This window comes from Lonchura striata, chromosome 1, assembly GCF_046129695.1.
Source record: "Lonchura striata isolate bLonStr1 chromosome 1, bLonStr1.mat, whole genome shotgun sequence".
NCBI lineage: Eukaryota > Metazoa > Chordata > Aves > Passeriformes > Estrildidae > Lonchura > Lonchura striata.
In genome coordinates, this window is record NC_134603.1 from 42,168,367 (window position 1) to 42,193,817 (window position 25,451).

The 25,451-nt window shown below is 41.4% G+C and overlaps 2 protein-coding genes and 3 non-coding genes across 5 annotated transcripts in view; 3 read left to right on the forward strand and 2 right to left on the reverse strand.

The window, feature by feature from the left end:
• Positions 1–222: 222 nt before the first annotated feature.
• TRNAA-AGC (transfer RNA alanine (anticodon AGC)) lies at positions 223–295 on the reverse strand. The gene has a single exon. It is a non-coding gene; the product is annotated as a tRNA-Ala (tRNA).
• A 2,509-nt stretch (positions 296–2,804) lies between these two features.
• TRNAA-AGC (transfer RNA alanine (anticodon AGC)) lies at positions 2,805–2,877 on the forward strand. Its single transcript has one exon. It is a non-coding gene; the product is annotated as a tRNA-Ala (tRNA).
• A 383-nt stretch (positions 2,878–3,260) lies between these two features.
• On the forward strand, positions 3,261–3,333 carry TRNAA-AGC (transfer RNA alanine (anticodon AGC)). The gene has a single exon. It is a non-coding gene; the product is annotated as a tRNA-Ala (tRNA).
• Positions 3,334–5,820: 2,487 nt separating this feature from the next.
• On the reverse strand, positions 5,821–16,158 carry MCM4 (minichromosome maintenance complex component 4). The gene is made up of 16 exons (XM_021536573.3): positions 15,882–16,158; positions 15,640–15,798; positions 14,773–14,936; positions 14,593–14,691; positions 14,356–14,451; positions 14,173–14,268; positions 13,619–13,757; positions 12,927–13,147; positions 12,312–12,432; positions 10,680–10,939; positions 9,466–9,831; positions 9,162–9,289; positions 7,699–7,906; positions 6,946–7,174; positions 6,707–6,840; positions 5,821–6,367 (listed from the first exon to the last, which is right to left on the reverse strand). Exons 1-16 carry the CDS (start codon positions 15,949–15,951, stop codon positions 6,275–6,277), a joined length of 2,583 nt encoding a protein of 860 aa, XP_021392248.2. The 5' UTR covers positions 15,952–16,158; the 3' UTR covers positions 5,821–6,274.
• A 1,030-nt stretch (positions 16,159–17,188) lies between these two features.
• The window catches only part of PRKDC (protein kinase, DNA-activated, catalytic subunit), an 80,541-nt gene continuing 72,278 nt past the window's right edge, over positions 17,189–25,451 (forward strand). Inside the window, exons 1-11 of the mRNA XM_021536576.3 lie at positions 17,189–17,345; positions 17,687–17,763; positions 17,851–17,943; positions 18,782–18,856; positions 20,141–20,249; positions 21,389–21,501; positions 22,192–22,291; positions 22,819–22,874; positions 22,965–22,995; positions 23,963–24,120; positions 24,331–24,477. Coding sequence (XP_021392251.2) covers positions 17,204–17,345; positions 17,687–17,763; positions 17,851–17,943; positions 18,782–18,856; positions 20,141–20,249; positions 21,389–21,501; positions 22,192–22,291; positions 22,819–22,874; positions 22,965–22,995; positions 23,963–24,120; positions 24,331–24,477 — 1,101 coding nt within the window. The 5' untranslated portion in view covers positions 17,189–17,203. The remainder of the gene's footprint in view (positions 17,346–17,686; positions 17,764–17,850; positions 17,944–18,781; positions 18,857–20,140; positions 20,250–21,388; positions 21,502–22,191; positions 22,292–22,818; positions 22,875–22,964; positions 22,996–23,962; positions 24,121–24,330; positions 24,478–25,451) is intronic.

A 25,451-nucleotide genomic window follows, 5' to 3' on the forward strand; every position in this document is an offset into this window, starting at 1 on the left:
GCGAGGGATGGAAGCTCCTATTTCTTTTTTGCTGTATCACAGAGTAACAGCGTTAGTTCAGATGGGTTTGTGAAGCAATTGTTCCTCAGACAGTGCGCAACTTTTATTTGCGGCGCGCGGTGGTCTGCAGGAACCGCTGAGGAAATATTTCCCACCACAAACCCGGGGGAATTGGTGGAAGAAAATCTTTTCCCGCAGAGGCGCCACCGCCGATCAAAACACTGGAGAATGCGGGCATCGATCCCGCTACCTCTCGCATGCTAAGCGAGCGCTCTACCATTTGAGCTAATTCCCCTTGCTGGGATGCTCGCACTCGTGCTGCATCCCGAGCCGCCCTGCCGCGCAGCACCGAGTCACCTCCGAGTTCACCTGCGGTACCCGCGGCTGAAACGCCTGGCTACACACTCGGCGAATGAGGGGCGTTCTCTGCTGCATTCCTTGGCTAAAACAATTCGTTTCCCTGAGCAGTGCATCCTCTAGTGTTTATTGAAGGAGAGAGAACTAATTTTCTTACGTCTCTTACAAATACAAAAAAGTTTGTAAATTTAGAAAGATTACCCTTAGAAGTCATTCAAGCACACTGAGATTTGTTTTCCTCTTTTTTTTTTTTTTTTTTTTGCAAGTCTTCAGTTCCTTTTCCAACTTTCCAACTTTATTTTCTAATTAAACATATACAGTGGTTTAAAAGGTCATGTTTAGTTTTTGGAGAGCAAAAATTATTTCATATATTCTTGTGTTATATTATAGAAATTTTTTGTATGTCCACCTTTATTTATTGACTTTGATAATTCTGTCCAAATAGTATTGCATCTTAAATATATGGTGTTACTAAGCACATTACTTAAATAGAAAAATTCACCTACAGTCATACTTACTGACTTTGAAGTAGGAAGCACATTGCTAAACCTCTATTCACAGACTGTTAAATCAAAGAATGCTTTCTAGATTTCAAGAAAGAAAATGTAGTTTACAGTGGATACACTCATATGCTCTGTTGAAATGCAGAGGACTAAGTCCTGCTAGTAAACTAAAGTGTGTGCAGTAATTCAACAATACATGTACTGGTGGCTTTCTCTGAAGGACTTAACTCACTGGATGACAGCAATCTGTCAAAACAAAATAAATTTCAAAACTGAGCAAGTTACAACTTGCCTTAGGTAATGTAGTACTCCAAATCTGTTTACAATTACAAATCTGTTACAGGGCAAGATGTATAACTATAACTACAGTGTGGCTGCAAACATTCTCTTAAAATTTAAATATTCTCCTGCCTAACTTCAGTCTCTGCACGATAAAAAATTAAAATTTATCCTTAACACTTCTTGAATTATAGTGGAGATGATTTTATCTATGTCACTTGAGCAGACTTGATGGGGGAAAGCAAATATGCAAAAACAGTTTCAGTCCTTCTCACAGGCATGTGTGTATCTTAGGCTCACTGATAGCCCCTGCATGCCTGTGGCCAGGATCTCTCCCATATCGTGTTGCACGGGTTCAGCTCTTTGAACAGTTCTCCTTATCGACCCTGTGCAGTTTGAGTCATTATGAAAAAGGCAGATTACCTCTCCCTGTTTTTCACCACCACATCTCACTCTGCCACCATGGAAAAGGCCTAAAGCTTCACCCATTTGGTTCACAGAAAAACAGTTGATTTAATGTCCAAGCCAGATAAGGGTGAGGAAAGATCTCTGCACTATTTTCAATTATTAAAACATGTATTTTATATAACTGACAACATTGTTTTGTGATCATGAATTTGTTGTGAGTGTTGCTGAGTATTCATGTAAGATGGTGAGTAAAATGTCCTAATTTCTTAACCTGGGTGGGAAACCTTCCTCACCTATGTCTGAAAAATAGCCCAACCTTCTTAGGTTCCATTAAAAAAAAAAAATTAGGGTGTTTCAGTTTTGAAGGCTTTGTATCCACTTATTTTAATTTAACACAGATCCACAGAATGACTAGGTTGGAAGAGACCTCAAAGATCATCGAGAGGTCACTTCAATGCATCTTCTTGTCAATACTAATGGAAGCTGATATAAGTTAATTTAATCAGGCTTGAGTTTTGCTTTCTAGATGGTCTCTTGGGGGGACATCAGGGCAAATGCGAGTTTTGTATTATCCTCAAGTGACTCCACTGTGTTTTCTGTGATGTGATTTCTCTGAGCGTAGGAGAAGGACAAATCTAGCCCGTGTGGCAGGTGGCACTGAACGGCTGCAGGGCACGGGTTTGTCGCGCACGTTAGCGTGAAGTGCCTTACCACATTCCTGCGCCTTACCGCGTCAGAATTTTTGTCATCTTGGCAAAACCACAGGCGGCTCCAGGTCAGGCGGGAGTTAAATGCTCAGAACGGCTGCCCTGGGTTACTCCCCGCGGTGAAAAAGCAGAGCGAGGGCAAAAAGCGCCTTTTGTATTTATCGCTATTGCAGTCTCAAGCTACAGGAGCCCCGGTACAGGACGGGGGGAATTAGCTCAAATTGTGTTTATCGCTATTGCAGTCTCAAGCTACAGGAGCCCCTGTACAGGACGGGGGGAATTAGCTCAAATTGTGTTTATCGCTGTTGCATTCTCAAGCTACAGGAGCCCCTGTACAGGACGGGGGGAATTAGCTCAAATTGTATTTATCGCTATTGCAGTCTCAAGCTACAGGAGCCGCTGTACAGGACGGGGGGAATTAGCTCAAATTGTGTTTATCGCTATTGCAGTCTCAAGCTACAGGAGCCGCTGTACAGGACGGGGGGAATTAGCTCAAATTGTGTTTATCGCTATTGCAGTCTCAAGCTACAGGAGCCCCTATACAGGACGGGGGGAATTAGCTCAAATGGTAGAGCGCTCGCTTAGCATGCGAGAGGTAGCGGGATCGATGCCCGCATTCTCCACGTGTAGTTTTGCCCCTGGTGGGAGTAAAAAATACTTCCTACGAGTATTTACAAAAAAACAAACTTCAATAAAGCTTGACGCGTGTAGCAAGAAAGCGAAATGCCACAATGCGCTTTCCTTCGTGAACGGCAAGTAACAAACGGATTGTACTTTATTATTGTATGCACGCAGCTGGAAAACGTGTCTGTTCCATTTGCCTTGTTTCTTGCTGCTTAATTTGGAAATGCTAGATGAAATACTACAGATGTATGATTATGGAGTCGAAGTTGAACGTATTCTCTTTTGTGAGCAGAGAGGGAAAACTACGTTCTGCCTGTGAGACTGCAGATTTAGCAGCTCGCAGAGGATCAGAGATATGTGCTCTCGAACACCGCCGCAAGAGGGGGAATTAGCTCAAATGGTAGAGCGCTCGCTTAGCATGCGAGAGGTAGCGGGATCGATGCCCGCATTCTCCAGCGTTTTGACAGACAGCAAATCATCCACACTTCCAAATAAAATGTGTAATTATTTCTGTAAAACGTTAGTTTTGTTTTCATCGGAGTAAAACTGATTTTTTTTTCCTTCCTCCTTTTCTTCCTCTGCCCTTACTACCTAAATCAGGCTTATATAACTGTATAGGTCAATCCTCTGTTGTAACAGTTGACTTCCCAGACAGTGTAAGTTAAATGGAGCAGGAAGAGAATTCTGCAGGGTGACATTTTTCCATGCTTAATGAAAAACAACACATCGTGGTTTAACCCCAGCCAGTCACCAAGGTTGCTCACTCACTCCCCCACCAGCAGGAAGACAATTAGAAGCGTGAAAGCTGGAGAGTTCAGTGGTTGAAATAAAGGCAGTTTAATAAGGAAACCAAAAGCCAGGCACACAAGCAAAGCAAAAAAGGAATTAACTGTTTCTCATGCACAGGCAGGTGTCCAGCCATCCCCGGGAGAGCAGGGCCCCATCATATGTAATGGCTACTTGGGAAGACAAATGACATCACTTCAAGTGTCCCCCCTTTCCTCCTTCTTTCCCCATGTTATATATTGGGCATGTTGTCATATGGTCTGGAATATCCCTTTGGCCAGTTGGAGTCACCTGTCCTGGCTGCCTCTTCTCTACCTCCCATGCTAACATGGAAATATGAGAAACAGAAAAGGCCTTGGCTCTGTGTAAGCCCTGCTGAGCAATAACAAACACATCTCTGTATTATCAACCCTGTATTCAGCACAAATTAAAAATACAGCCCCACAACAGCCACTGTGAAGAAAATTAACTGTACAGAATCCAAAACCAGCACACAATGGATGAATGATGGTTAGAGACCTAAATTATTGTGTCTTGATCACACCGTGGAAATAGTTTCAGAATGCTTGTTCTTCCCTGGCTGTCTGTTGTGACCCCTTCCAAGATATATAGGATCTTCTTTCTTTAATGATCTTTATGAAGCTGTAGTATGAGCTGGATCAGTCAATTTAAGTTTACAGCTAAAAGCTGTCACCTCTTTCCTCCCAAGTCTGTGTCCTGGAAAGCACACAACAGCATCCATGTCTTTTAGCTATGGCCTGTGTGCCGGCCATAATCAAGCTCCTCAGACTTCTCCTCCCTTTTTGCAGAGATGCCTTTAAGAGGCTGATGCCCCTAACATCTCTGAAAGCACACTTGTGTTAGAGCTTCAGAGGTAGCCTTGACAATGTGATTCACTGACTTCCCCCAACATCTTACTTGTTTTTCTGGTCCTTTTCCAGACATTATGTGTTTCATTATGGTGCACTTTCCCCTGACCCTTCCAGAAGCTGCACATCAAGTGCAGCTTTTTAGATCTCAGTCACCAGTTATGCTAACTTTGTTGTCCTAAATGTTAACTGAGCACCTCACAGCGTGCAAAAAGGCCTTATTTCCTCACATCTTCAGTCTGTTCATGGATGAAGAAGAAAACGTGTGAAATCAGCAAAATTTATTATTCCATTTCTTGGTGTGTCTCTGGAGGCCAAAAACTTAACCTTCCCCTTGAATGCTCAGGCATACCTGAAAATTCATAGCATGCCTAAATGTGACTACTTTCAGTGTGATCAGTAGATGCCTAGAATGCTCATACTAAATCACATTTTTCTGAGAGGTCTAGAGCAACCTCATGTCTGCCCTAGGCAGCCATAACTGCCACAGCCTGCTGTGTTGCCACTGGGCTTTTCTCCCCATAACATCCTATGGTAAACCTGTTTTATAAAAAGCTAGTTCTAATCATGATCTTTGATACATAAATTTTTTATCTCAACAACTGTAAGCAGTGTGGACAACAACAATGTAGATATCTCTCTCAGGAATGTCTAATGATTAGAGAAAGACTCATTCTTTTAGAATGAGCACAGTATAATCCAAGATCACTTCAAATAAGTAAATAGATGGATTATTTTTTTCCATCTTCATGAAGTGAAGGCAAAGTACAGTTTGGAATATTTCTGAGTAACATACAATTTCAGGTTTGGCTGAAATAGTTATGCAAGAATTCTAACATGCTCATTGCACTTAAATAAAAAAGAGGACGTAATCGTGCTGCTTTGTACAGCCGAGGAAGGTCAACATAGCATTGTATTTTTCTGTTAAAAAATCATCCATACCAGGCCCTTGGGAATATCATTGTAAACAAGCCACAAGACCTTGCTCTTTCAGGACTGATTATATGTCATTACACCAAAGGTGGGTAATTGTAATTAGTCAGACTTAAAGTAAAGCAACCACTCATACGTAAAACTGAAGTAAAGGAAAATGGTTTCAAGTAGAATCTGTCTTTTTCACATTGAGGATACTTCCACAGTACACTCAGGTCAAACAAAAAAAAAAAAAATGCAAAAAGGAGAGTGCCTTTCATGCTATCAGAATGAACTTCCAAAAAATGGCAGAATTCTAGATGGAAAATCAGCACAGGATATACTGACTTGTACTTGAAATGAACACAAGAGTCCTTTTTAAGTCAAATGATTTTATTTCCCCTTATTGAAATACTAACATTTACTAAAAAGTCATTTGAGTTTTTACAATTCAAATGGAAATACAGGCAATATTGTTACCAAGCTCTAAAAAACATAATAAAAACACAAAGCCCTTCCCATATTAGTAATTACATTTAGCTAAAATGTAAATATTATTATTGACAAGGATTTCCATAATATCTTGTAATGACAGAGATGCCACTTAATCATGACTACCCTTGTCATAGCAAATGATAGCCCAAGCTGTGAAAATCTTGCAGTGGCAATATAGTAAGGCAAAGACAAGCCACGACAGTTGGTTGGCAGGGAAAGGCTATGCCTGTCATAGCAGATGACAGTCCCAAATCTCAAAGACCTTGCAGGCTGACACTATCTTAAGTAAGGCAAAGTACAAGTCGTGACAGCCAGCTCTCAAGCACAAGGTAACTCACAGCAGCCTCACTGTCTTTCCAGTCACAGTCAGGAAGTCCTCATCAGCCAAGGCACGAAGTGCGTCGTCAAACATTTCCTTCGTGACAGCCTTAAAGAAAAGGAGCAAATCAAATAAAGATGGGGAAAATACTTCATGCATAGTAAAAATGCTATACTTTCTATCAATTTTCTAGTATTTTTATTTGAAGTTTTCATTCTATGTGAAAACTGAAGCCTGGCCTGGAACCCTGAAGCTGAGTTTGCTAATTCCAGAAGCCAGAATAAACTAAGGTACAGCAAATTCAACTCATTTGTCTGTAAAAGAACTGGCTTTCTAGTCATACCAACAGATTGTTCATGTTTCCATTTTCTTCAATAAGAAATGTTCATTTGGAAAAAAATGCTTTTAAACATTGATGGAAATGTAAAAACAAAGCAGAAAACTTACTATATCAGACTGTGCTCGGAGATCATCCAAAAGCTGTTGGTACTTCAAAGATGGTGCTTTACCCTTTGTTTGGATGAGCTTCCGTAAGGCTTGAGCCAACTCCTCTTTCCGCTTACGAGCTGTTGCGCTCATTCCTTATAAAAGCAAAGAAAATACCTTTGAGCGATCAGCTAAGGAGAACACGTTAAGTTACATTTTAAAAATCACAAAAGCCCAACAGCGGCCCTGCTCTCACAAACCTGTTGTGAGAATGGATATGTCCACAATGCCAGTCTTTGGATCAGTAGCAGCTTGTTTCAGTGCCTCCCGATGGAGGCGTTTTGCTTCCTCCACGTCAATTGTTTCCACCTTCTCAGAGAAGCGCACCTTGGCGTGCGCCTCGGCCAGCCGGATCAGAGACTCCAGCTGCCGGGGGTAGGCGGAAACCATTCCCCTGCCACTGCCAATCTTCCTCATGTCCACGTACGCCTGAAAGGGAGACCCTCGTTACATAGTTCACTGCCTATTCCTTCCTTTTAAGTCCCCTGCATCCCCCACCTCTTATTCCAGAATGTGAGCAATTCTGGCAAGCCATTCTAAATACTGCATTTCTGCTCACACACCTCCACGGTTCGTCTGCAGTGATGAATAACCACATCAAATAAACTATTTTCCATTATAAAGCAATTAAACCATGGTAATTAATCAAGTTTTGAATCACTTTAGAATTCTGGATGTCTTATATAGCAGTACTTGTGTCTATGATGATACATTTTGCTTTGGTAGACTTTCATGTGTTTTATGTGACAGAACCAAACCAACTTATCTGAAAGCTGAACATTAGAATTCAGAATGACTAATCTGATCCCTCTTTCCATTAAAGACCTTTTTTTTTCAAGGATCTTACAGAAGGTTGATAGTAGATTGGTGTATGTAGTTGGTGCATGGAGATGGTATCTCAACACTTCTGACACAGGAAAGACTCTGAACATTCTCAGCAGCAACTCATTTACCTCAATAAGGGCTTGGCCTGCTTCTTCACCTAATCTGGGATTTACGTAACTGCGAGCATATGCAATGTAATCCCTCAGTACTGCCATATCCATGTATTCCTCCTCCATCTTTTCTTCACTTTGGTAGTACAGTGAAACCAAATGGCGAGCAAGGCGTCTGTCATAAGCTTCATCACGTGGATCCAACATCAAAAAGATCAAGTCAAATCTGAATGGGATATGATTCTCTATTAGTGTGCATACTTTATTTTCATTTAGGTACTTGGCTTGGAAAGATTTGACATAATAGGTACAGGTAGGAATTACTAGACTGTTAATTCCTACTCTCAGTACAAATTGTATTTTTACACCAGAAAGAAATTTTTTCTAGAATTGTCAAGGTACAGAACAACACAACAGATTTGCTTACACCCTACAGACTTGAAATTTTGAAAGCAACGGACGTTCTGCAAAGCTCAGATTCCATGTTCAAGGCTGACATATTGTGTTTCCTTAAAAAATCCACACCCCACACCCCCCACAAAGAAAGTTGCAACTGCCACAAACAAGAAATCCCACACACGTAAGAAATGGATGGAACTTGCTGCTAAAGATACTGCCCTGAAATACAACAAAAAATGCAACTAAATAAAATTACAATTCAAAATTCAATTCAATTCAGTTTAATCCTGAAGAAAATGGTTTATAATTTTACAAACAATATATTAAACTAGTCTCAACCAAAAGTAGACATAGATATTGCATGTTTAGCCAGCCAATAATTTATTTTTGTAGGCTTAAATCCAAAAAATTGTGGAAGTGAGATGCTGCGCAAACCTAGCAGCTCTTAACTGAAATTTAAGCCGTAAGTGTTGTCAGGATATCCAGTATAGCGTGAGCGTACTTCAAATTTCCAGTTACTGTGGAAATTCTTAACAAGATGCAACTCCAGCATATAGTTTAATTTTCTGTCAGCAAGCACTAAATGTGGCTCTAACAGCTATTGCCCAAATGACTGACCAGCACTGCTACCACCTCCTCAGGTAAATTTTACAAAGCAGCATGAAGCAGGCACAGGTCTTAGGACTCTACCACCTCTGCTGCTGAGCTCCCTGATCATCAGTGTTTCACTTTAAAATCTTTAATGGAGCTAAGAAAAGCATCCTGAATTTTTGTTAGAAGTTATCAATACCCTAAGTTTCAGAACAGCTCTTTTTGAGGAGATGATTATGAAACAACATAGAATGAAATAAAAGAGATACTACAGATCTTATTACACCTGCTCTTCAAGGTCAACATGTAAAGACTAAAAGACACTCCTGTGCTCACAGAGATATTGTAAAGACAGCATTTAAAGTATGTGCTGTAAAGGTTTTCCATTAGTTTGTGAAAAACACAGTAGCTGTACTCTATTACATGTAATGATTTTCAGAAGCGGAAGTGTAACATCCCCTAAACGTGACACATGCAGTGCAGTTCAGTACCTTGACAGCAGTGTATGAGGAAGCTGAATGTTTTCAATAGTAGTCTTTTTTGGATTCCACTGTGATTCTATAGGATTAGCTGCTGCTAGGATTGACGTACGAGCATTCAATTGGCAAATAATTCCAGCCTGTCAAAAGGAAAAACATCTCTAAAACCAGCTGCAGCTGTGCCATCAAAACCTCCCTCCAATTGCATGAGATCACCAACGTTATTAGGTGGATTCTGTAGTCAAAAACTGCATTGTGAAAGCCTCTGAATAAAGCTAGAGCAAAATCCCCAAGGAATAATTTCAGTTTCCTTTACCTTTGCAATGGAGAGCGTCTGTTGTTCCATTACTTCATGTAGAACTGACCTTGTGCTTTCGTTCATTTTATCAAACTCATCAATGCAGCAAATGCCATTGTCACTAAGTACTAGAGCTCCTGTCTGGAGAACCAGCTGCCGTGTTTCTGGATCCTTCATCACATATGCAGTAAGACCAACTGCACTTGAGCCTTTGCCAGAAGTATACTGGCCTCGAGGAACCAGGTTATACACATACTGGAGCAGCTGGGATTTGCTAGTACCAGGATCACCACAGAGAAGAATGTTGATCTCTGCACGAAAATTCCCTCTTCCTGTGTGAGTAAAGTCCTTTCTTGATCCACCAAAAAGCTGAAGCAGAATACCCTATAAAAATGAAAATATCCATTGTATAGATGTAACAGAGCAAATACAACTGTTCAGCTGAAACATTTGAAAAACACTGCTAAAATTAGCACAACTCAATGCATCTGCATGGTTTCAAGCATTAAAGACAGAAATTTTGCATGTTGTTTTAACCAGATTTTGGTTGGAACCTGAAGAATCCCCTTTGATGAAGGGAGCTTAGTTTTCCTCAACTCCAACCCCTAGACTTGACGTGCCTTTATTAGCATTTTGAGAAGGTAACAACAAAAGGAACTGTCATTACTGTGTGCCATTTCGTAAGTAAATCATTGTATGGTTTTGAATTACACATTCAGGAACTTGTGAACAATAATAATGTATAACTTTATTAAAAAAAACTCAAAGGAATATACTTGGAAGAGGAGTGTCCCTTCTTGGATACATGCAAGTAAATGTTTTGATACTCCATAATTCAGAGTCAACCATATGTCATTTTGAAGCTACTCTTTGTGGATGCCTCTTCTCAGCAAGCACAGTTACTGTGTTACGGGTACTTACTTTCCTTTGATAATCAGCAATCTGAATTTCCAGGAAATGTCCAAGATAACCGTGCAATTAAATTTTCCCAGTTCTGCTGCCTTCCTACCTTTTCAATTAGCTTCCCCATAATTAACATTCCTTAATAGCTTGAAAAGACTTACAATATGCTTACAACCAACTCCACCCAGGCAAGACCATGACATTTTAAGACTGCTAAAGATAACAGCTTTTTGAATTTTTAGTTTCAAGATACATTAACAACAAACAGCAACTACAAACATATACACATAAAAATACATGTCTTGCAAGAGAAATAAAGAACTTTTCACCTTTTTTATATCTTCATGCTCATAGATACTTGGAGCCAATGCTAAAGCAAGCCTCTCATATATGTCTGCTTTTTTAGAAAGCTCTTTGAGCAGCTCCACACGTTCCTCTGTAAACCTCTTTTGCTCAGTTTCCTCATCAACACCGTGCAGGCGTTTGGAGTCTGTCTTGCGATAGTGTATGACATCAATGTGGGTCTTATACACGGATTTCACACTGCTGACACGGGGATTAACTCGAATGGGGACTGCCCTGTAGATACCTAAATATAAATTCCAATCATAGCATTATATATGGAGAAACATACTCCTTCCAAACCTTAAAAATTTTACAAGTTCCCAGAAAGAGTAAAGCTTTTCTAAACAGCCCAAATACTTTGTCCTCTAATTTCTCACAGTAAATCATGTAGAAGCCATATTGAAGTCACCTAGACCCATTTTTGCAGGTAGACATATATGTTTTACATTCATACCAAAAGTGTTCTCAACAAATGAAAGCATTTTTGAAAAAAACCTAAGGTTTGATGCCTTTAAAATTCCCACTCCAGTCAGCCTTTCCCCCTCTTTTTAAGTGCCGAGTTTAAGAACAGCTTTCTAATGCATTTTAAACAGCCTGGGTTTTTTTACAGCAGTTGTTTTAAAGCAAAGTGGTGTATAACATGTTGCTGTAGTATCACAAGACTTGCTCTACATTATCAATCTCCTGACTGCAGGCACTATTTAGGATACTGTCTCTTCTTCAGCTACAGCTTCAAAATAAAGGAATCAAGGTCAGACAGCCTGGGGATGTCTAACCCAATCATGGGGTCAAACTGGAGTCAGCTGGAGTCCACTGCTTGCTAAAGGCTGTGTCCCATCAGTATCTCAAGGACAAAGACTCCACACAGCCTTGCCAGTCACCCTGTGATGAGGCTCGACCACACAAACAGTAAAGAAGTTTTTATTTTTAACCAGAATTGCCTGTATTTCACCTTGTGCCCTTTGTGTGCCACTGGGCATCATTAAGAACAATCTGGCTTTGTCTTCTTGACACTACTACCCCTCCACCCACACCAAATCAGGTGTGTCTAAACATGCTAAGATGCTCCCAAGCCTTCTATTCTCCAGGCTGAGCAGCTTTCTCAGCCTTTCCATGCATGACCAAGGCTTCTGTTACCGTCACAGCCCTTTGCTGAATTCACTCCTCTATGTTTATGTCTCCCTTGCCCTGGGAGACCCCACAACTGGACCCAGTACTCCCTCAACTGGCTGGCAACACTCCTAATACAGCCCAGGAGAATGTTGGCACCACAGCTTCATTCCAGTTTTGTTTTTGTCAGCAAGTTTGCTGAGGGTGTAGAACACTCTCCCAAAAAGAAAATGTTTACAGGATTATTGGCTCAATCACCTTTCCCAGGGCTCAAGATGCAGCTGACTAGCCTGCAGTTCCCCAGGTCTCCTCCTCACTGTATGAGTGCCATTGGCTTTTTTCTAGTATTTTAGCCAGTCAGCATGACTTTTTGAAGTTAATTGAGTGGCCTTTGCAAATAAAGTGTCCAACTCCCTCAGCACTTGGAAGCACATCCCATCAGGTCCCTTTACACACAGTTAAGATCAGTAAAAAAGAAAAATGGAAATACTCAAACCAGATTTTACCTGTGACATTAACTCTGTCACCTGGCTGAACTTTATCAACAAGGTCATTGTGAGCAAAGAGTGCCACCGTATGCGGGGTCTGTCCAGCTGGCATATCTTCAGGAGACTCCTGCAGTTTGATCTAGCAAAAACACCATTTAAATTTCAGTTGCAAAAAAGCAGAGCTTTTCCACAGAGCATACATCCAGATTTTGTATTAACACAGTCTTCTGCATAATTATGAATCAGGAACATTGCTTAGGAACAAAATATCCCCACCCAAACAGCAAAACTGATTACTGATTACAAGAGATGATGAAAATGAGAATTCTGTTACTGCTACTGGTATGGATAGAATGCTGCTACCAACAAGGCTCACCTAGTCTAGACAGAATTGGACATACTGTATATAAAGGGTCTTCCATACAGAAACATTAAGAGATGTACATACTTTATTTCATCCTCCTAATGCATTTCTTCTCCAAAGTTGTTTCACCCATTTCCATGTTCCAAAACACTTTCTTTTCAAAGCATTCAATCACAAGATACATAACTAATGCTGTCAATGATTTTAGGAGGGTGGAGGAGCAAAAACTAACAATTCTTTCATTTTAGCCACTACCTAAGCCAACATACCATCTGTTTGTCAGAGAACATGGATCTGTTGTGAATCAGTGCCATACTGTGCGTTGTGTTACAGTTCTTGCACACTGATGGTTCAGCAATCCTGCCACGGTCGATTTCCACTCTGGTGGTGAAAGAGCAAACCTGGCATCTAAAGAATGCTTCCTGCATCTCAGGAATTAACTGGGAGCTTCTGATGACCATGCCACTGATGGTGATGAGTTGATCAATGTCTACAAAAATATAGATACTCATGTTATGACCTCATACTCTTAAAATTTAAATAATCTTCAAAATTTCACATTACAATAATTTTTAGGCAGAAGGTAGACAAATAGGTTACTACCATCTTGTTCAAGCAAAAAGAATCATAAATGCGTAATACAAATATTCTAATTTACAGGAGTATGTATACAAGAATTCTAATTTACAAGAACATGTATACAAAAGAAAGAATCCTTTGCACTTCCAGAACTAAGAACACAAGTAGTTGATGACAGGAGATATTTCCTTTATAGATAGATTATTCTCTCTTTGGGCTTTAAAGCACGTTCTTCTGAAAAACACATGAATGGAAGATATTGGTCTGGATGGACCCCAAGTACAGTTTCACATAGTCTTAATCTTATATTATTCACTAAGTATTCACTAAGTCTATGGAAATCTTTAAGATTCTTTTCTAACATGGTAAGCAAAAAGTTTACCTTCAGGGTTCAGATTTCTCATATTCCTGGTCTTCAGTGCATTATATGGCCTTACTTGAATTTGATGCTCTAGTATTGAATCAGGGTAACGATCAAAAAAGATCTCATTGGCAGCCATGTCAAATGTTGGGATAACTTCCTGTATTAGAAAGAGCTTACATGTTAAATCACAGAATGAAGTAACTCTGCAAAAAGCATTTTATGTGCTGCTGATCAGCCAGTCATGACTAAAAGTTACATCACCTGAACATTTTCCTACATAACACAAAACCTGCTGTTTGGATCAGATTTATTCATTCACTTGAGTATTGCAAGGGGTGGAATCGCACAACTCTGGACATTGCAGGTCACCAGCTAACTTTGCATGCATGAGGTACTCACTGTTTCTATGATTATCTACTATGAAACAAGACATCTTACATTCAGTAAAATGAAGTAGTCACTGAGATTGCACTGAGCACACACACAGTATGCACTGCATTTAAACAAGCATTTTAAAACCCAGGAATATGAAAGAACCACCTGAAAAACAGAAAACAAGTGCTCTACTTCACCTGAGGATAGCAGATCAGTTGCCTGTAGAGATTTTCATCAAATGATCTTAGATGGTCACAATTCACATTCAGGAATGGTTCCCCAACCATATTAATCTGCAAGGGAGTTAGGAAATCTTTAGCTCGATGGCATGCAAGACTGAAAGAAGAAAATCCAAATAACAAAATACTGCATTAGAATACCTCTTGAAGTCGTTGCATATACCGTGGCTCATTAAGATCCAGGCCAATGTCTTCATCCTCTTTATCCAGTGGATCAATAAAGCGCTGGAGAAATCTCTGAATGTTTGAGGCAAAAGAAAATCAGGAAAAATTAGCAGAATTCAGCAGTACAAACACCTCCTTGGTATCAGATTCAACTGATACTTGTTTAAATCAAACTAGCTTTTCATTTAAAAAAGAGGAAGAAACAAAACCCACCTGGAATTTTTCTTTGCACGAGGCCACGTTGACATCTGTTCCCCAAATAACAAGCTTTTGTCCAAGAGATTGCTCGGTTGCTACTGTATCCTCAGCCAGCTGCATAAAAACAAATTAAGCATATACAAATATATGTTCAAAAAGAAGTTGTCAGATACAAGAGGTGAGACATCCACCTACCCCATCCGAGTGTAAATCCACTTGTCTGGCTTTCCGGACAGACCCGAGATCCGGCCTCTGCCTGACTGGAGTTCCTCGTGCACCACTTCGCGGGGTACCCTCTACCCTGGAGCTGGGTGTGCCGTACGTCAGAGGTGAACTGATGTCAAAGTCAAGTGGAATAGCTACAAAAGGAAGTGGTTTGTAATGATTATAGAGACATTTTACATCTACAGCAGACTAAAATTCAGCCTCTGCATTTGTCTCATTGGTCCTTTAAGTCTGTCATAAAATGAGCAGTATCAGTCAAGCCCAGTGTTCTGTCAAAACACACATTAAAGATGCTGCCAGTCTCCCTAAAACTTTTCTTTGTATTAACAGCTTGTCTCAAAGACCCCAAGGTCAAATAAAGCTTCCCTAGAAAACTTTACAGCAGTACTGCATTTTAAAACTACACTGGAGTTCAAACATAAAACCATACAGAACTGTAGATGAAACACATTTTTAGTATTTTGGGGGTGGTAGAGCAAGAGACACAATTAACAGTTACTAGAATTAAAAACAATCCTATATATAAAAGCAAGAAGGGCTTTCTATGGCAAACAACTAGTTCCTTCTCTGTTAGCAGTTTTATTATTCTTTCTATAAGTAAATTTTAAAAACTAATGTCTATTCCCCGATGTATATTCCCATGCTAACTGGGATAGAGACCTGCATCCCAGATACTGACTGCACTCCTGCAGAGAATACTAAACCCAAATGAGAAACATGAGACAACGCTCATTTTTCGCTGGAGCGCTTTTCAGCCGGATGTGCCCCACGGCCGGCCCGCCCCACGGCAGCGCCGGCGGCCCCCCGGGCTGCGGAGCCGGCCCAGCCCCGGCGTACCGGAGTGGCGGAACTGCGGCGGGCTGGAGAACAGCGCATCGGCGGCGCCGGGGCTCTGCGCGTCGGCGGGCGGGGACGTGGGCATGGGCTGCAGGTCCCCGGTGGAGGTGGAGTCGTCCGTCCGACGCTTCTGGGAAGGAGGAGAGCGAGCATCTTGTGCTGCAAGAGACACGAGCGGACCGGAGTTACAGTAGCCAGGCGGACCGAGGCGGGGGAGCCCACCCGCCCGGCGCAACACTTACGAGTCGGGGGGTTGCTGCCCCGGCCGCGCTTGCTCCGTCGGCGGCTGGGAGTGGAGGCTGGCGACGACATGGCGCTGCTGCGGCTCCAGCTGCGGTCCTACCTGGGGGCAGGGGGTCAGCGAGAAGAATGAGCGCGGTGGGCGCTGCGCTACCCGGCCGAGTCCCGACCGGCGGGTTCCCGTCCCTTTCGTCCCTTTGCTCCCCTCGGCAGCCGCGACCCCCGCCCGAACAGCCACAAACGCCGCCACACTCCGCGCCACAGCCAGCGGCGTGCGCGCGCTCTCCCGGGCTTTCTGGCCAATGGCGAGGCGCGATCGTAACGGGAGCGCCCAACGAAGGGAGAAAGGGGGGATGCGGAACTGAGAGGGAAAGGAGGAAAGAGATTAATCCTCTGGACCCCCCGAAGTGAGGGTCGCTCCCCGCTCGACCTGCTACAATAGAGAAAGAACTATAATTCAGGTTACTATCTGTGATACAGACAGAGGCTGCCCCCAGTGATGGGGCATCGCCTTCCCCCCCGCAACCTAGTGTGGAGCCGCCCGCATTTTACCGAATTTCGCGGCAAAACTGGGGCTGTAGGAAGGCGTGGGGAGGTTGGAGCAGCCCATTCTCTGGGGGAGGGGGGGGGCGCATCCGCTACTGTATCCAGCATTTCTGTCCAGTTCTGGGCTCCTAGGTACAACAGAGACCTGGAGCGAGTCCAGCGAAAGCAAATAAAGATGCTTAAGGGACTGGAGCATCTCTCTGATGTGGAAAGGCCGAGAGAGCTGGACCTGTAGAGTCTCGAGAAGAGACGACAGACAGGGGACCTCGTCAATGTCTGTCAGTATCTATAGCGGAGGTGCCAAGAGGATGGGGCCAGGCTCTTCTCGATGGTGCCAAGCAATAGAACAAGAGGCAATGGGCAGAAACTGATAAATAGGAAGTTCCACTTAAATGCGAGGAAGAACTTTACTGTGCAGTGACCGGGCACTGGGACAGTTTGCCCAGAGAGGCTGTGGAATCTCTCTTACTGGAGATACTGAATGGATGCAACCCTGCGCCGCTTGTCTGCTTGAGCAGGGAGGTTGGAGCAGATGGCCCACTGTGGTCCCTTCCACCCTGATCCATTCTGCCATTCTGTGTGTGCGCGTCCTGAGACGAGACACGAAAGCGCCCGACACGCTCTCCCCTCCCGCCGGCCGTTATCCCGCTGGGAATGGTCCGGCGGAGCCCGCCCCGTGCCCGAGCCGGGCAGCCCGCGTCCCCCGGGCTGGCGTTGGGTGCGGCGGGGGGCGGGCCCTCCCCGCCGCTTCCTCGCCCGCTCCCGGGAGCGGGGCGGCATGGCGGGGGTACAGCAGTGCCTGCTGCAGCTGCACCGCTGCCTGCAGCCCGGCGATGCCGGCGGCAGCGCCCTGCACGGATACAGCCTGCTCCGCAGTCTGGCCGAGACCTGCGTGGCCAGCCGGGCCAGCGGCGAGCAGGGTGCGCACACCGGGCCGGGGCTGCGCGGGGCGGCTCGTCCGCGCTGCGCTGCCCGCGCTGTGTCACTGGGGATTGCGAGGGAGGGGGAGGCCTGGCCCCGATAACCATTCACCGCGGTAAAAGCACTTGGGTGCGGCCCCTCTCCGCTGAGCTGCCCCTCGGTTGGCTGCGGTGCGAGGGCACAGGCCCGGGCCCCGAGGCCATGAGCAGGTCAGCGGCACTCGCACTTCGCTGTGGCTTTTCTGGGGACAAGCGTCAGTCCGGTCACGCTTTTGCTCCCGGGGATGGGCTGGGCGGTGTGCGTGGAGCCGAGCACCTGATGGTTCCTTGCCTCCCTGCAGCGCTGCACCTGTCCCTGGTGTTCTCCCAGGAGCATGGCTTACTCGTCTTTATCCACAGGTCCCTCGCCATCGAGGAGGTGAGTTGGCAAACTAAGGTAGTGTTTCGTTAGCGCTGTGTGAGCAACGTGTTACACATTTCAAAATCTTGTTTTTTAACTTTTCAGTTTCGAGATTGCAGGGAAGAAGCCTTGAAGTTTCTTTGTGTCTTTATGGAAAAAGTTGGTGACAAAATTCATCCTTATGCTTGTAATATTAAGGTAGGGAAATGAAAATGCTTTCCTAGAAGTGTTTTTGACAGATAGTTTAAACTAGTCTGGTGAGTGTCATGTCATAACATTCCTAGCTGTACTTCACCCCTCCCAGTCTGCCTTGCCCATCTCTAGTGTTCTTGTTAGAGCTGAAATAATTTTAATTTTTTTTTACATAAACTGTCATTCATACCAGAGAGTAGTGTGGAATTGTTTGTCCAGCTGTAGACTTAATTTTATTAACTTTTCTTTATAGACCATAGTAGGTATTGGTTCTGAAAATTACTTATTTTAATTAGCTTGTTTATTGGAAATAGTTGTAGCTTCTAATTTATACAAACTAAAATTGCCATTTAAATATAAAATTTTAAATGTTTCTATAAGGGTTAATTTTAATTATAATTTTTAAAAAATTCACCTGAGAAGTTGTTATATTTGCAATATATACACAAATTGGTGGTAACTACAATACCTGAAGTTACTGGAGTCTGGATGGCTGAACGTCTATGCTGCTTTGCATAGAAATGCTTGACCGCAGCACTGAAGTTTCTGATTGTAAATTAGTAACTACTTATTGTAAGGACTGATAGTACTGAAGTAGAAAATTTCCTCTTTAAAAATTTTACTGCAGGAACTGCAATTTCATTACTAGAGTTGGGGTTTGTAATTATGTCAGATAGTGCTGCAGTGTTGTCAGTGAAGCTGTTTCGAGGACTAGATATTATTTTAGTCTTTTTAAAAAACCTTTAGCTTGTAAGGAACAGATAGTTTAAAGAGGTAGAACAATATGTTACCTTTGAATTTCTGTCTTTACTTACAAGAATTGTTATCTTAATTTTCTATGTAGCAAATTTGTCTTAGTGTCTATACAAAAGAGAGAGCAGCAAAATGTAAAATCTCAGCACTGGAACTTCTGATTAAGGTAAAATGCATTTTCTAAATCTCTCTTGTTTCTAGAAAAGAAGTAGGAAATCTGCTTTATTACTATAGTTATACTGTATCATGCAGAAAATCTGCATGATAAGAGTTGCAGAATAAGCTGAGTTGGAAGGGATCCACAAGGATCCTTGAGTCCAGCTCTGGTCCTGCACAGCACCATCCCCAAAAGTCACACCACGTGCCTGAGAGCATTGTCCAAGCATTTCCTGAACTGTTGTCAGGTGTGGTTCTGTGACCACTTCCTTGGGGAGCCTGTTGCAGTGCCCAACCACCCTTTCGGTGGAGAACTGTTTTCTGATGGACAGCTTAAACTTCCCCTGTCACAGTTTCAGGCCATTCCCTTGAGTCCTGTCTGTCATTGGTCACCAAAGAGAAGAGAAGAGAAGAGATCAGCGTCTGCTCCACCTCTTCCTCTTGCAAGGAAGTTGTAGTCTGAGGTGGCAAGAGAAGAGTGATAGCTAATATTTAAAAAAAAAAGTTTTAATGAGAGACTGTCTTCAGTATTCTCTAGCAGGTTGCTTAGATGTGGACATGTCATTCCTTCATCTGTTAGAGCAAGACACAATTGTTTTGTGGACAGTTGCAGATCTCTCTCTCTGTTTGCTGTGGTTATTTAAGGAGGAATTCTGCCGTTCAGTTGCATTCTTGCTTTAAAATACTATATATTATTATATATGCTGTTGCAATATAAGATAAAGTATTGGGAAAGTGTGGAGGAGGAGGGCTTTTTTCCCAGAAATTTAGTTGCTGTGTGAGACAGTAGTTCCTTTGAATGCATTTAGACCCTTCTTTTGTAAATGCTTCTCTGCCTACTTAGGTTTGTTTATAAGAAACAAAACTTCCTTCTGAATTTCTCTGAGTCAATTCTGTGAATTGGATTGGCTTTATACTAGCAGGGAGAAAAATACAGTATGATAAAAGCTACTGCAGACTTGCTAAGCCTGTGCTGTAATGGAGTTTATATGTCCATATGTATAAATCATATTGTGTATAGGTTTCACATAGATGATCTATATGTAATATATATACTATAAATTAGAAGTTGTAAATTCTGTATTTATGCATATATAGGAATGTAGTTTGTAGTTAAAGTAGATTGCATGCTGTTACTCTTATTTGGACAAGTCAACTTAGATCTCTTTCACTGAGTAGCATATTTGCTTACTTAAGCTGAACTTACATGTGTGAACTGTGTTTTTATTTAGACCAAGTAGTATTGGGGTGTTGATCAAAATGCTTTCCTTTTTTTTTTTTTAATCCATCTTAGTTGCTTCACAGTTTACAACGTTCCTGTCTGATGGAAGAAATGAAAGTTAGAGAGATATTTAATAAATTTTATGAGGAGCTTGCTGCAAAAAGTAAAATTCCTGATACAGGTAGGCCTTAGTTTTCCTTCAATTGTCCACCTATACTCAGCACTGGTGAAGCTGCACCTTGAATCTTGTGTTCAGTTCTGGGCTCCTCAATACAAGAAGGACTTTGAGGGATTAGAGCAAGTCCAGAAAAGGGCAAGAGAGCTGGGGAAGGGTTTGGAGCGCAAGTGCTGTGAGGAGCAGCTGAGGGAGCTGGCCATGTTTAGCCTGGAGGAGGCTCAGGGAAGACCTTACTGCTCTCTACAGCCACCTGAAAGGAGGCTGTAGCCAGGTGGGGGTTGGTCTCCCAGCTAACAAGTCACAGGACAGGAAGAAATGACTTCAAGTTGCACCAGGGAAGGTTTAGATTTTATATTAGGAACAATTTATTCACAGAAAGGACTGTCAGTCATTGGAACAGGCTTCCAGGGAAGTGTTGGAATCACCATTGCTGAAAAGGTGTAGAAGATGTATAGATGTGGCACCTGGGGGCATGTTTCAGTGATGAGACCTGGCAGTGTTGGGTTAATGGTTGAACTTGATGATCTTAAAGGTCTGTTCTAACCTAAATAATTCTATGATTCTAAAGCTCTTTCTAATCTTATTCTACACCTGGCTAGTGTTGTCCTCAAAGCTGCAGTTTTAGTGTGGTAGTTCCTGAATTGGTCACCTCTAATGTAAGCTCATCAGTTCTACCTTGCCTGATTATATTATTTATGGCATATTAGTGTGAGCTGCAGTTTGATCATTATGGCTAGATACTGCTGAAATCTTGGCTTTACAAGTCTCATACAATTTGTGCTTGCATAGAATCCTTCAGTCTGAATTCAAGCCCAAAAACTTCTGCTAGCTGTTGGCCTTAACAAGTGTTTGCTAAATATATGTGGCCTTTAAATTAGTTTTCTGAGCCCTGTTCAAAAATAGTAAATGTGTCTAACTTACTCATGTGAGAGGAGGATTCATCTCACATTGTAGAATATAGCTACATATATGTGTGTGTGTGTATATACATATATAAAGAGGTTTGCTCCACACTTTAATCAGCAATTATACTGTTAGGCATGATTTTCTCATGGTTGCAAGTTAATAGAAGTTGCTCTGGAAATGCCGAAAGCAATGATTTCAGTGATTAAGATTTAATAATATTAAAAATTACTTTCTAGTGTTGGAAAAGATTTATGAGCTTTTGGGAGTTCTGGGAGAAGTCCAGCCTAGTGACATGATTAACAACTCTGAAAAACTATTCCGAGCTTATTTGAGAGAGCTTAGAACACAGGTATGATTGAAATTTCTTTTCATTCTTCAGTTTTTTACTTTGGTTTTCTTTTTGCATTGCTTTGGTTTTGGGTGGATTTTTTTGTCCTTTGAAGTGAATAGCACTAGCTGTTGGAATACTACTGGAGCTAATACAATTTGTAGGGATCTAGCTGGACAATAATAAAGTTTTCCTGAAAGACTGTTTAAGTTGTGTTCTCTGGCTTTGAGATGCTTTCTAAGTGAAAATTCAAGGCCATCAATAACAGCAAATTAACCAATTCACTGTGTGAAAAGGTGGTGTGTGATGATCATTCCCCAAGAAATGTTACCTTGTCATGCACTGGTAGATTCTGATTTGTTCTGTACTGGCTACAAAGTTCTTGCATGTAAACATCACATTTCTGCTAACTTTCATATGTTCTTGTGCATATATTCTGAATTTTAAAGTACTTTTAAGACATTAGTGTATTTTATCTAAATTTTGTTATGGCTGGTCTTGGTGGAACATTTCATGCTTTTCAAATGTTCTCTCATGCTTCCCTCCAAATGATGTGACATGTAGGAGTTAGGATATTTCTGTGGAGTAATTTCATAGAGTTGGGTTCTGATATAACTATTAAGTTGAAGTAAGTTATTTATGTACGCTCCTAGGAACTGGAAAGCCTTGGTGTAAATTTATCTTATCCTGAGGGTATTTTATCCTTTTCAGATGACATCTGCTACAAGGGGACCCAAGCTACCTCTTGTAGCAGGATGTCTGAGGGGACTCGTTGCACTCATGTACAACTTCACCAAGTCTGTGGATGAAGGTATGTTCTTTTTCTGTGAGAAAGGCATTGACACATTTTAATACCATTTTACAGACACCTGTACATTTAATTATTACACAGCCTAAAAGTAGCATCATTTATGTGTGTAAACTCAGAATTTAAATTTCCCTGTTAGTAGATGGTATATGCAAACTACACACACAGTCCTTGTAATCTGTCTTTGTGTGAAGTGGCTTCATCAGCATTTTTCTGTATGTAAATCTTTGAAGTGCTATTTTCTGACCACATTGGGCAGGTGTGAGAGCCACATTGAAGCTTGAATGCAGTTTGTTTGGAATGTGTTTCTCTTAATAGTCTACTTAAACATGGATATTCAGAAAAATCAGCTAATATAGATGTACAATTGTTTTCAAATTTAAGAGTATTTCAGGAAAAAATGTCTCTGTCTCGTAAAATGAGATTTCCAATATCACTGCTTCATACCAAGCATTGATAAAAATATCTTAGTCTTCACTCTGCCTACTGTGTGTCAGTAGTGAAATACTCACTGTTGGATTGTTTCACAGATCCTCAGACGGCAAAGGAGATTTTTGATTTTGCAATGAAGGCAATCAACCCACAGGTAAGTCTGCTATGTGTTAATTGTTCTGCATAAACAAATTAACTCTGGTGAAGAGTAAATCACAGTGACAAACCTTTTCTTTTATTACAGGTTGATCAGAAACGATATGCAGTACCTCTAGGTAAGACGTAAACTATTTACATTCATGCTGAGGTGGATAGTCTTGTCAGAAATTGTTTATTCTTTACTGGATGTGTTCAGATATCTCTAATCTTCATTCTTCTAAGCTGGCCAGGGAGAAAGCTGCTGTACTTCAAATCAGAATATAGAGTTTAACAAGTATTTGGTTAAACTAGACAAGGTCTAATCAGCTTATGAATAGCAGCGTAATACTTGATGCCATTTGCCCCTCTGAGTAGTACAAAACTGTGATGTGAGAAAGAAATGGTAGAAATAAGAGGAGTGTAGCTAATTAGGAGAAAAAAGGCGTGACAGTGGATTGAGTTAAAAAAAATAAGGAGAGAAATTTCACTGGAACGAGAAAAAGAATGGGAGGAAAATAGGAAGAATAGAAATTGGCCTGTGAAATGTGAGTGGCTTATGTAGACATTGCAAAAATGCAAGGTTTGAGTATTAGGCCCATGGTAACTGTGAGGGATAAAACCCTCTTTAAAGGTAGTCTGTCCTCTCCCCAGTTAATTCATTAAAGATCTTGAATTTTCATTTATGTTTATATTTGGAATAGTGAAATTACAGTTTATATTAATTCTTTATTTGTCTGCCTCACAGTTTGGCAGAGGAGGGGACTTGTGCATGTGTCCTGACAACAGACACCACATCTTCTGAATTGTGGAATCAAGTATTTTTATTTATAACCACTGAAGTCCCTTTCTTTTTCAATAGTAATGTAAATTACATCAGAACATAGCTGTGTGTTCCATAATGGTTTACATTTAAAAAGAGGATTTTGGAAGGTTGTTTTTATGCTTAAATTCTTAATGTTTGCAAACTGATACTGTAGAGTATCAGTAGAGGCTGGTGGAATAAATTTTATATCCTCAGTCCTAATGTGGACTTTCACAGTCTGGGCTGGTTGTGTAAAATGTGATGTAAGTCTGGTTTTTAATGAGAGTTGTTTTGAATTGCAGCTGGGTTACAGTTGTTCATCTGGCACTCTGCTCAGTTTGGAGCATTGCTCCTGGACAACTATGTGTCCCTCTATGAAGTGATGTGCAAATGGTGTGGCCACACACATCAGGAGCTGAAGAAAGCCAGTTATTCTGCACTGGATTCATTCCTTAAGCAGGTGTGGTAACTTCACTGGGATCTCTAAGTCTAAAGCAAAATTAAATTTCTTGAAATAATGGGGATATTTGGTGCTTGGAAGTTCAATGAATCTATTTAATGAATAATTATTTTGTTAAATTTTTTAGTGCTTTGTATTACAAGCTAGTTATTTTCTAAGACTTACTGTCATTTTTTGTGAAATGCTGGAGTGTTTGCATCTGTTTTACAGATTTCTTTAATGGTGGCTAAGGATGCAGAGCTACACAAGAGCAAGTTGCAGTTCTTCATGGAGCAGTTCTATGGAACCATCAGGAGGATGGATTCAAGCAGCAAAGAGTTGTCCATCGCCATTCGCGGATATGGGCTTTTTGCATCAGTATGTGTAAAGGAGGTTTTTCTGGTGGAGAAGCTTATTGAAAGCATGTAAAGCTAGGGCTCATATACCATGCATTTTACAATTTTACACAGCTCTTTCTAATAGGGACTGCTCCTGATTCTGGACTAAGTGTTGGACTTAATTAATTACACTGTAAAATACCTTTTGGGTGAAAATTTTCAAACGTATGCTGAATCTAGTGGGAGCTCTTGCATCATTGGGTTGTAGTTGTTACTTCTTGTGCACAAGTTCTGAAGTGGAAAAACAGGAGCTTCATATACAGCTGTCAAAAAACTTGGGAGTGTACTTATTTGCTTAAGTATAGGCAATACCTTCTTATCTCTCTCTGCATTTAAATGGTAGAATCCGGGCTTCGTTCTGAAAGCAGTTGAGAGATTCTTACAGAGCTCACTCAAACAGCTAAAAGGCACTGTCTGCAGGACAGTAAGAGGTCACTTGTGAAAAAAAAAAACAGAAAGTAAAATACAACAAGAAACAACAAACCAAACCATGCAATATGGATGGCAGGTATGTTTTTCAGGTAGAACCATTAGGAGCAACTTCCAGTTTCTGTCAGCAGTCAATTAAAATGGGAATATAACAATCAAGTTCCATAAAGAAAGAGTGGTATTTATGTATTTGCAGCCTCTGTGCTTGATGGTGGTACCACAGTTTTTATAAAATAAATTCTAGACTGTTTTTTTTTTTGTCTCTGCAAAAATGCAGGTTAAATGATCTCAAAGATTATTTAGAGAAGTTCAGGAATGGCAATAGAATATATGGTTATTAGCTGTGTCTTCTTTCTGCTGCCTTTTGAGCAGAGTGCATTTGTTTGTAGAATTTTCTGTGTGCTTTGTTCCAACCTAGTCTTCCTCTTCTGTGACGTGAGGTAGAAAGGAATTGAGTTCAAGGTATTGGTTCCAGGAAAAATGAAGTGTTTCAGATTACAAAGAACCCCATTAAAAACATCTATT

What these genes read in the sequence shown, in the direction of transcription:
- MCM4 (XM_021536573.3), bottom strand. Translation starts at nt 15,951, where the DNA reads ATGTCGTCGCCAGCCTCCACTCCCAGCCGCCGACGGAGCAAGCGCGGC. An exon ending in CGTGCAAAGAAAAATTCCAG is followed by an intron (nt 14,452 to 14,592) that starts GTGGGTTTTGTT and finishes TCAAACATTCAG; the next exon opens with AGATTTCTCCAGCGCTTTAT. An exon ending in CAGGCCAAGCCCTTATTGAG is followed by an intron (nt 7,175 to 7,698) that starts GTAAATGAGTTG and finishes TCTCCCTTTCAG; the next exon opens with GCGTACGTGGACATGAGGAA.